This window comes from Pristiophorus japonicus, chromosome 20, assembly GCF_044704955.1.
Source record: "Pristiophorus japonicus isolate sPriJap1 chromosome 20, sPriJap1.hap1, whole genome shotgun sequence".
NCBI lineage: Eukaryota > Metazoa > Chordata > Chondrichthyes > Pristiophoridae > Pristiophorus > Pristiophorus japonicus.
Genome location: NC_091996.1, coordinates 7,686,885 through 7,698,140, shown reverse-complemented (window position 1 = coordinate 7,698,140; position 11,256 = coordinate 7,686,885). Strand labels below are relative to the sequence as shown.

The 11,256-nt window shown below is 49.1% G+C and overlaps 1 protein-coding gene across 2 annotated transcripts in view; it reads left to right on the top strand.

Annotated features, from left to right (window-relative positions):
* The first annotated feature begins 397 nt into the window (after window positions 1–397).
* The window catches only part of eeig1b (estrogen-induced osteoclastogenesis regulator 1b), a 136,839-nt gene continuing 125,980 nt past the window's right edge, over window positions 398–11,256 (top strand). For both annotated transcript variants that reach the window (XM_070863724.1, XM_070863723.1), the window contains exon 1: window positions 398–1,024. In XM_070863724.1, coding sequence (XP_070719825.1) covers window positions 879–1,024 — 146 coding nt within the window. In that variant the 5' untranslated portion in view covers window positions 398–878. The remainder of the gene's footprint in view (window positions 1,025–11,256) is intronic.

Below are 11,256 nucleotides of genomic sequence, written 5' to 3'. Positions count from 1 at the left end.
TAATTGACCCAACGACGACAGAAGTGAACCACTAAAGCCAATCAGATACGAGCCGAAGGTACGAATCCGTCCAACCAATCGAACACTAGAACCATTCGGCGGTGACGTCCGTCGCGTTTTCACCAATCGGCGACGCTGTACCACAACACGTTTGGCGCACTCGCCAATCGGCGTGGCCCTTGCCCCTTTGATCGGCGCGCGGCCCAATCAGCTGTTTTGTTGTACGTTGCCGCCCCCCCCCCCCGCCCCCCCCACCCTGGCTTTTCTGGCCAATCAGCGCCGCTGTTTGTTGATTGTTTTTTTTGATCGGGAACCCAATGAAGGCGGGCGTTAGCCAGCGCCGGCTTGTGCGGGGGAGCCAATGGGCGGCGGGTTTTGATTGGAGCGAGGAGGGCAGGGGAGGCGGGAGGAAGCTCGAGCGGCTGTCGAGGCGGCGCTGACAGGAGCACAGCCATCAGTCAGTGAGTGTGTGTGAGTGAGTGAGTGAGAGAGGAACAGGGGGCGAAGGAATCCAAATAACGCCCGCGTTTGCTGAGGAAAATTCCGTGAAGGGAAGGTTTTAAAACTCCTCAGCGTGCCGCGGCCTGGGGAGAAGCGCCGAGGTGTCCCGTCCCGTCCCCCCCCCCCCCCACCACCACCGGCCCGGCTGCGATGCGGCCGCGCGGCGCCGATGCCCGGCTTCCAGGCAGACGGACGTGGGGTGAGGGCCGAGCCCAGTGCAGCCGCACCTGACTCTCTCCTTTCTCAGCTGACTGAGTCCCCCCCCCCACCCCCACCCCCGGCCGGCTCCTCTCGGTGTGTATGTGTGTGTGTGTCAAGGAAATAATTAAAAAAAAAAACTTTAACAAATCGCGGACATCCCACGGGGGGGCGGAGAGATGGCTTTCATCATGAAGAAGAAGAAATTCAAGTTCCAGACCATCTTCAGCCTGGAGGAGCTGGCCGCCGTGCCCTTCGTCAACGGCGTGCTCTTCTGCAAGATCCGCCTGCTGGACGGAGGGGATTTCACCCAACTCTCATCCAGGTCAGGACAACAAGGCAGACTTACATTTACATAGCGCCTTTCACCGGGACCTTGCCCCAAGGGTTGACGGCCCGTTTTTTTTTAAAGTGTAGTCACTGATGTAATGTTAGGGAAAGGTGGCCCAGTTTGCGCACAGCAAGCTCCCACAAATAGCAATGTGATTGACCCAGATCATCTGTTTTGGGATGGTTGACAGAGATAAATATTGGCCCCAGGACACCGGGGAGAACTATTCTTTGATATAGTGCCCACGGGATCTTTTACGTCCACCGGAGAGGGGTAGACGGGGGTCTGGGTTTGACGTCTCATCTGAAAGACGGCGCTCCCCCTCCGACAGCGCGGCGCTCCCCCTCCGACAGCGCGGTGCTCCCCCTCCCAGCGGCGCCCCCTCCGACAGCGCGGCGCTCCCCCTCCCAGCGGCGCCCCCTCCGACAGCGCGGCGCTCCCCCTCCCAGCGACGCCCCCTCTGACAGCGCGGCGCTCCCCCTCCCAGCGACGCTCCCCCTCCGACAGCGCGGCGCTCCCCCTCCCAGCGGCGCCCCCTCCGACAGCGCGGTGCTCCCCCTCCCAGCGGCGCCCCCTCTGACAGCGCGGCGCCCCCTCCGACAGCGCGGCGCTCCCCCTCCCAGCGGCGCCCCCTCTGACAGCGCGGCGCCCCCTCCGACAGCGCGGCGCTCCCCCTCCCAGCGGCGCCCCCTCCGACAGCGCGGCGCTCCCCCCAGCGACGCCCCCTCCGACAGCGCGGCGCTCCCCCCAGCGACGCCCCCTCCGACAGCGCGGCGCTCCCCCCAGCGGCGCCCCCTCCGACAGCGCGGCGCTCCCCCCAGCGGCGCCCCCTCCGACAGCGCGGTGCTCCCCCTCCCAGCGGCGCCCCCTCTGACAGCGCGGTGCCCCCTCCGACAGCGCGGCGCTCCCCCCAGCGGCACCCCCTCCGACAGCGCGGCGCTCCCCCCAGCGGCGCCCCCTCCGACAGCGCGGCGCTCCCCCCAGCGGCGCCCCCTCCGACAGCGCGGCGCTCCCCCCAGCGGCGCCCCCTCCGACAGCGCGGTGCTCCCCCTCCCAGCGGCGCCCCCTCTGACAGCGCGGTGCCCCCTCCGACAGCGCGGTGCCCCCTCTGACAGCGCGGCGCCCCCTCTGACAGCGCGGCGCTCCCCCCAGCGGTGCCCCCTCCGACAGCGCGGCGCTCCCCCCAGCGGCGTCCCCTCCGACAGCGCGGCGCTCCCCCCAGCGGCGTCCCCTCCGACCGTAGCAATATCATTCTGTTTTAACAAGTCAAGAAAATTGTTTCTTGTGAGAGACAAGTGTTTGTTTTGACAAAAGATGCACAGGAGCAATTGCCTGTGGGTCCCACTTGACCTCTAATTTGGGGCACCAAATATTTCTTCTGTCGTAACAATATCCTCGATTGTAAGTTGTGGAAGATTTGAGTGACTTGCGAAAATAAAGATGTGTATGCACTAGAGAGGGTACCGAGAAGATTTATGAGGATGCTGCCTGGACTGGTGAATTTTAGTGATTTGGAAAGCCTGGGGTGGTTTTATTTGGAGTCTGAGGGGAGATCTAATTGAGGTGTATAAAAATTATGAGGGGCCTGGATAGAGTGGATAGGAAGGACCTATTTCCCTTAGCAGAGATGTCAATGAATTGTGGACATAGATTTAAAGTAATTGGTCGATGGATTAGAGGGAAGTTGAGAACTTTTTTTACCCAGGGATGGTGGGAGTCTGGAACACACTGCTTGAAAGGGTGGTAGAGGCAAACAGGTTCATCACATTTAAAAAGTACTTGGATGGGCACATGAAGTGCCGTCATCTACAGGGCTACGGACCAAGAGCTGGAACATGGGATTAGGCTGGATAGCTCTTTGTCGGCCAGCACACACACGATGGATCGAATGGCCTCCTTCTGTGCTGTAAATTTCTAATATTCTTTGATAACTGTGCTTTCTGGCATAAGTTGGTTTGTTCCAACATATAGCTATAGAGCTTTAATGTTTTTGCAATTTAACATTGTTTTCATGTGGTCTTGATGTTGACATGTCTAACCATTGTGTAGCAGCAATCAACAAAGCAAATTGAATGCACAGCAAAAACAGTACAAGTCTGGAAAATGTAAACTAACACTGGGTTGTGCTCTGGTTAAACCACTTGGATACACTTAGTTCTGATCACTAAGATACGGGAGACATTCAAGCAGGCAAGGCAGAGAAGAACTATAAAACCAGTTAATAACGTCCGAGGTCATAGCAGTGAGAAGTGACTGGGAAAATTTCGGCTTTTCAGTCTTGAAAGGAGACATCGGGAAAGTGGTCTTGAGCAATATAAGATGACAAAGGTAAATGTGGAAAATTACTTCAGATTTAACTATAGGAAAGAAAGTAAGTAAAACGCATATTTATACAGTGCCTTTCACCGGACGTCCCAAGGTGCTTTACAGCCAATGAAGTACTTTTTTGAAGTGACCAGATAATCTGTTTTAGTTATGTTGCATAATTAGTGGTTAATATGACTATTTAGGGTGTTATCTGAATCTTTAAACGAGATTATCTAGGTCAGTCCCAGGTACCCATCATTATGATCTACATGTTCCGAAGGAGAATTTATTTAATTACCTGTACACTTGCTGCAATTGTGCAATTATTCTACTGTGACCTTGGTTTGCTTGGCATGTGTCCTGAAGTACATGTGGTTAGAATGTCACCTTTCTGTTGAGGAAGTCTGAGGGGTGACCTGATGGAGGTCTTCAAGATTATGAAGGGGTTTGATGGGGTAGACAATGAGAAGATGCTTTCACTTGCGGGGAGACCAACACTCGGGGCCATAAATATAAGGTAGTCACTAATAAATCCACCAGGGAATTCAGGAGAAACTTCTTTACCAAAGAGTGGTTATAATGTGGAACTTGTGAGTAGCTGAGGCAAATAGCATAGATGCATTTAAGAGGAAGCTAGATAAGCACATGAGGGAGAAAGGAATAGGAAGTTATGCTGATTGGGTTAAATGAAGAGGGTTGGACGAGACTCGTGTGGAGCATGAACACCAGCACAGACCAGTCAGGCCGAATGGCTTGTTTCTGTGCTGTATATTCTATGTAAGTTGGACCATGTGTTGGGAATCTGGAGTTTTTTTTTTAAAGAAGTAGCAGTCTGTTTCATGGCTATAAGTACAAGTGACATTGATGTCAACTGTCAGGCAATGTAAAGCTGATTGGGACCACCTCCAAAGTTACAGTTTTCATTATATTTATTTTTGGCTTAGCTAGATATAAACTCTTTACCCCTCCCTATTTGCTTCTCAAGAGGGCAGTAATTTCGGTAGCAATGGAAAATGCAGTTTATTAGGTGTCGGAAGCTCTCCAGTGACCATTCTTCACACATCAATCTAGATATTAAGTATTTGACCATGGAAGCTTCACAGCAGCTTTCAATCCTGACCTTCACTTAAGTGCACACAGTGATCCTGGCTGATTTATATCCCTCTCCCTTCTTTGGGCATGGTAAAGGGAGGTTATGCTTGAACTGTATCAAACACTAGTTAAGCCACAGCTACAGTGCTGAATGCAGTTCTGATCACCACATTACAGGAAAGATGTGATTGCACTAGAAGAGGGTACAGAGGAGCTTTATGAGGATGTTGCCGGGAGTGGAGAATTTTAGCTATGAGGAAAGATTGGATAGGCTGGGGTTGTTTTCTTTGGAATAGAGGAGGCTGAGGGGAGACCTAATTGAGGTGGTAGGAGGTTTAGCAGGGATTTGAGGGGATATGTTTTCACCCAGAGTGTGGTGGGGGTCTGGAGCTCACTGCCTGAAAGGTTGGTAGAGGCAGAAACCCTCAACACATTTAAAAAGTACTTGGATATGCACTTGAAGTACCGTAACCTACAAGGGCCGAATGGCCTCTTTCCGTGTTGTAAATGTCTGATTCGATGAAGCCAATTGTGACACCCACCATTGCCACTTCATGTGACACAAATTTATAAGAAGATAAGAATTGGGAACAGAAGTAGGCCTTCTGGCCCCTTGAGCCTGCTCCGTCATTCAATAAGATCATGGCTGATCTGATCTTGACCTCAACTCTGTTTCTATCCTCTCTCCCCATAACCCTTGACTCACTTATCTCTCAAAAATTCCACCTTTAAATATATTCAATGACCCAGCCTCCACAGCTCTCTGGGATAAAAAATTTCCAAAGACTCACGACCCTCTGAGAAGAATTCCTCCTTATTTTGTTTTAAATGTGCAAACCCTTATTCTGAAACTATGTCTCCTAGTTCTAGATTTCCCCCATGAGGGGAAACACCCTCTCTGCATCTACCTTGTCAAGCCCCCTCAGAATCTTGTATGCTTTAATAAGATCACCTCTCAGTCTTCTAAACTCCAATGAGTATAAGCCTAACCTGCTCAACCTTTCTTCTTATTACAACCCCTGCATCTCCGGAATTAACCCCGTGAACCTTCTCTGAACTGCCTCCAATGCAAGTATATTCTTCCTTTTTTAAATAAGGAGACCAAAACTGTGTGCAGTATTCCAGGTGTGGCCTCACCAATACCCTGTACAGTTGTAGCAGGACTTTGTTACATTTATACTCCATTCACCTTGTAATAACTGCCAACATTCTATTTGCTATCATAATGCTATACCAGCATGCTAACTTTTGAGTTTCATGTACAAAGACTCCCAGATCCCTCTGTACTGGAGCATTTTGTAATCTCTCCCTATTTAAATAATTTGCTTTTTAATTTTTCTTATCAAAGTGGATAACCTCACATTTTCCCACATGATATTCCATCTGCCCAATGTTTGCCCACTCACTTAGCCTATCTATTTTTGTTTCTCTGAGTTATGTATTTATTTGCTGCAATCAAAAACAAAATTTAACGGTAAGATTTCTGGTAACTTGCTCGGGCACCAGGTCCATCAAATTTCTTGGCCTCACAACGACGAGGATCAGCAACCAGCAAGGTCCTGTCATACTGTATGAGGATGTCCTTGATCTCCTTCTTGGAGGCTTCATCTACATATTTCTGGTAGTATGCCACCAATGCTTTAGAAATGGATTGACGGATAGCATAGATTTGTGCTACATGACCACCGCCCTTCACACGAACTCTGATGTTGACTCAAGCAAATCTTTCTTTGCTCAACAGTAGAACTGGTTCCAACAGTTTGTACTGTAAAGTTCTTGGCTCAATCTGTTCCAGAGGCCTTCCATTTACTTTGATAAGGCCATTTCCTCTTTTGCAGTAGGCAACAGCAGTTGCTGTTTTTTCCCATTGTAGATTCTTTGCATCCTCCTCAACTTGCTTTCCCACCTATCTTAGTATCATCAGCAAATTTGGCTACAGTACAATTGGTCCCTTAATCCAAGTCATTAATATAGATTGTAAATAGTTGAGGCCCCAGCACCAATCCCTGTGGCACACCACTAGTCACAGTTTGCCAACCTGAAAATGACCCATTTATCCCAACTCTGTTTTCTGTTCGTTAGCCAATTCTCTATCCATGCTAATATATGTGTAATCAAACTTGGGACCTTCTGGTCCGCATGGCTCTATGTCACACTAAGGGGAACATTTACCCTCCATTGGGGAACTCAGAATGTGATTCTGAGCTCAATGCACTGATACCTGTTGCTGCAAACATTTCAGCCTCCTTTTTATACCAATTAGGAGTTGGGTTCACTGAAACAGAGTCCTATTTATCTCCTACATCTGTTATGTACATGCATTGTCCTTGAACCTGTTAATACTTGATCAAGTCTGCACTTTTAAATTAGATTTCTTTCTTAAAACCTTTTGAAATACAGTACTATGCTTTGAATTTTTTATAATTCAAAAATGGCCTGACTTTACGAGTTGAAGCTTATTTTTTGTCTTTTGTAGTTAGTTCAGGCAGATTAGGTGACAGTAGTAATAGGGAAGTCGGGGCTATTCAATATTACTCGCAGTTGGCTGGGACAGCTACTTTTTATACTGTGCTCCAGAAAATGAAAGGTTTTGAAGAGCTCAGAATATTGCTGAAATATATTGGAAAGGAAGTCTCCTCATAATCAACGTTTACTGCCCAAATAAGTATACGGGAACGTAGACTTTTTATGAACCAGAAATTCTCTGACTTGTGGCGTTCGTTCTTAATTGATAACAATAAAATGAGTTACAGCGATTGATGTCATTCTTTTTACCCGAGCCAGCAAGTGAAGAAATTGGATGTCAGCAGTACTGGCGTTGTTGGCTTTCACTGGACGGATGATGTTCGAATAGCAGTGAAGGATGTGGTGCAGATGTATTTCCTGATGTGAAGCAAAACTCTAGTGGAACCGGAAAGGTGATGCTGTCTGTTCAAAATGTCAGCAAGTCACCGATTGTGGTCAACTTATACAGTCAAAGTACAGGAAAAACTCCCAGATTAAGAACATAAAAAATAGGAGCAGGAGTAGGCTTTTCGGCCCCTCGAGCCTGCTGTACCATTCAATAAGATCATGGCTGATCTGATCTTAGCTTCAACTCCACTTTCCTGCCTGTTTCGCATAAACCCTTGACTCCCCTATAGTTCAAAAATCTGTCCATCTCGGCCTTGAATATATTCAGTGACTCAGCTTCCACAGCTCTCTGGGGTAGAGAATTCCAAAGATTCACCACCCTCGGAGAGAAGAAATTCCTCCTCATCTCCATCTTAAATATGCGACCTACTTATTCTGAAACTATCCCCCCGAGTTCTAGATTCCCCCACGAGGGGAAACATCCTCTCTGCATCTACCCTGTTGAGCCCCCTCAGAATCTTCTATGTTTCAATAAGACCACCTCTCATTCTCATTAAGAATGTTGAGATGCTCACTATTTTCACTTTGGTTGCAGACTGTTACCTGGTACTGTTTTTAGCATAAATGTATAGAATGTACTACTGTTATATGTATTGCTTTGCACGTTTAATTGTATGATTGGTGTTTATGAAGCAGTTTCATGGGATTTTGCTCTTGGCATTTCTCAGACCAAATTGCAGTATTCCCTGACTGTTCCAGGATACCTGAGTTTTGGTTTTGTATCCAATTTGTGATGGTTTTACCATTTGCGTTTGAATTTCCATCATGAAAAAAGTGCATGAAGTGGTTTTCATTGGCAAATAACACAATGCTCAATGTAATCTATGAAAGGAATGGTTCTGTTCATAATGACTTCACCATGTAAACCAAACTCATTAGCAGCAAAACAATTACTCTTAAAGTAATCCAACAAGTTGTAACATTGAAGCTGTGGGATCACTTATTCAGTCCTGCAGAATGATTTCCTACGGGATTTTTTGCCTTTCGCATAGCTTGGAACAAAGAAGTTTGCAAGGACGTTATTGTGAATGCAGTTGTAGAGTTCCGTAAGGTAACAATAAATAAAGACTTGCATTTATACAGCGCCTTTCGCATCCTCAGGATGTCCCAAAGTGCTTTACAGCCAATGAAGTACTTTTTGAAGTGTGGTCAGTGTTGTGATGTAGGAAACGCGGCAGCCAATTTGTGCACAGCAAGCTCCTCCAAACAGCAATGTGATGACCAAATAATCTGTTTAGTGATGTAGATTGAGGAATAAATATTGGCCAGGACAGTGAGGATAACTCCCCAGCCCTTCCTTCAAATAGTGTTGCAGGATCTTTTAGATCCACCAGACAGGGCTGCGGTTTAACGTCTCACCAGAAAGACGGCAAACGTCTCACCAGAAAGACGGCACCTCTGACAGTGCAATACTCCCTCAGTACTGCACTGGGCTGCATTACAGTGGCAAAGTGATTTAATTCCACTTGTGCTAAATTCAGCGTCGAAGCTTATTGCCGCAGAGCTTTCACCTGGAGTTGAAGCTGTAGAGTGGCACAGCCAGGTTATCTGGTGCTGTCACTTCTCTGCACTGATCTCCAGTATTTGCTGCTAATGAATGACCCTGTAAAGGGAGATTGGAGGGACACGCTGCTGGATTGATGTCCTTTATATTGTGCCTTTCCTCTGGAGCTGTGTCATCTCTTTTTCTTCTCCCTCGCATATATTTTGTAAATTCATTCAATGGTCTCGCTCATTCACATTCTCTTGTTCGACAGGTTGGGCAGGTGCTTTCTCTGCTGATGCTTGCTGTTGAGTCAACTGTTTGGAGGCAGATGGGAGCAGGAGGGTGAATGGCCCTATAATATTTTAATTCTTTTTTTCATCCATCCTTTTAGCAGGAAGTACCTGGGCCATCCCAATAGCTTTGGCATTGCCATTTGGTGGAATGGAGATGGGGGATGAGGTGTGCTCACCTGTGATCCATCTCTTTTACGATAGCATGTTAGTACAACACACTGCTCTATTGTAACACTGATAACATTTTCCAAGTGCTGACATCTGGATTTCGTCTTTTTTAATGTTGTGGGGCATAAGTCGCTGTTGATTCCAGTTGGTTTTGTTCGGTTTTTAAAACAATTGCTGAGTGATAAAAGGATGCATTTCAGTGTAAAACACAACTGTAATAGTTACTGCCTGCATTACTCACGGCTGAAGATATTACTTCATTCTCCTCTACTGATCCACTTTCCCTTTGTGAGGCTCTGAGGCAGTTCTACAGAGTATATGAAAAATTGTTGGTATGTTTGGTCAATGTGCAAAACTGATCATTGGGGAAGCAAGAGTTTCGGCAATCATGGACTTTTTGCATTTTTAATAGATCCAATTGAGCATATTAATAATACTGATTATCACATAACTGAGCAAATTCTAAGAAACTGTTGAGAAAGTGATCTGTCATGTTGCATTTTAATAGTTTATAATGGGTCTTGCCCACTAAATCAGCTGGTCTAAAGGTTACAATAAAATAACATTACTCGTTTGTTTTTGGACATTATATTCTTCCAGAGCTTTTGCCTTATTTTTGAGCAGTATTGGCTGTTACCTTTGTTCTGGGACAAGATAGTGGTGAATCTTGTATTCTAATGTCTTTTATTGGTGTAGGTGAAATAGAATGATACAGGAAACTGTAGAATGAGAAAAAAATATTCAAATCATCAAACCCACTCTTTCCACAGATATGTAAACCTTTCCTATCATGGGGCCCAAGTTTCGGGCCGCGCATAGAACGGCGCAGCCCCGACCTGGACGCCCGTTCTTCGCGCCCGAAAGTGCACCTAAAAAATACTTGCCGATTCTCCGGCTCCCTGCAAGTCCTCTGGAGCTGGGCGCGGCGCAGCACGAGCTGTGGGGGGCGGAGCCAGGTCCCTGCGCTGAAAACAGTGCCGGGACCTCTGCACATGCGCGCTACAGTGGGCCCAAAACTGTGTGGGAAGGGCCCAAGCACGCCGCCTCAAGCCCTGGCCGAATGGGCTCACTGGGGCGGCGTGGATCAAGCAGCACCTCCCATGCCCAGATCCTGCTTCCTCCCTTCAGCTGGCTCTCTCAAATCCACCCCGCCCCAGCTCCCGCTCCGACTCCCCCCGACTCGACTCCCGCTCCCCCGCCCCCAACTCACGCTCCGCTCCCCCGACTCACGCTCCGCTCCCGGACCCGACCCGACCCCCGCCCCCAGACCCGGCCACCTACCTTTAACTCCGATGCTGGGGGCAGGCCCCGCCCAAAGTCTTGGGGCCCGGCCCGGCTGGGCCCGTTCAGCCTTCCTCTCCTCTCCTCTCCTCCCTTCTCTCTCCCTTCTCTCTCCCTTCTCTCTCCCTTCTCTCTCCCTTCTCTCTCCCTTCTCTCTCCCTTCTCTCTCCCTTCTCTCTCCCTTCTCTCTCCCTTCTCTCTCCCTTCTCTCTCCCTTCTCTCTCCCTTCTCTCTCCCTTCTCTCTCCCTTCTCTCTCCCTTCTCTCTCCCTTCTCTCTCCCTTCTCCCTCCCTTCTCTCTTCCCCCCCCCCTTCTCTCTTTCTCCCCCCTCTTCTCTCTCCCCCCCTCCCTCCCTTCTCTCTCCCCCACCCCCCCTCCCTTCTCTCTCCCCCACCCCCCCTCCCTTCTCTCTCCCCCACCCCCCCTCCCTTCTCTCTCCCCCCCCCCTCCCTTCTCTCTCCCCCCCCCCTCCCTTCTCTCCCCCCCCCCCTCCCTTCTCTCCCCCCCCCCTCCCTTCTCTCTCCCCCCCCCCTCCCTTCTCTCTCCCCCCCCCTCCCTTCTCTCTCCCCCCCCCCCTCCCTTCTCTCTCCCCCCCCCCCTCCCTTCTCTCTCCCCCCCCCCCTCCCTTCTCTCTCCCCCCCCCCCTCCCTTCTCTCTCCCCCCCCCCTCCCTTCTCTCTCCCCCCC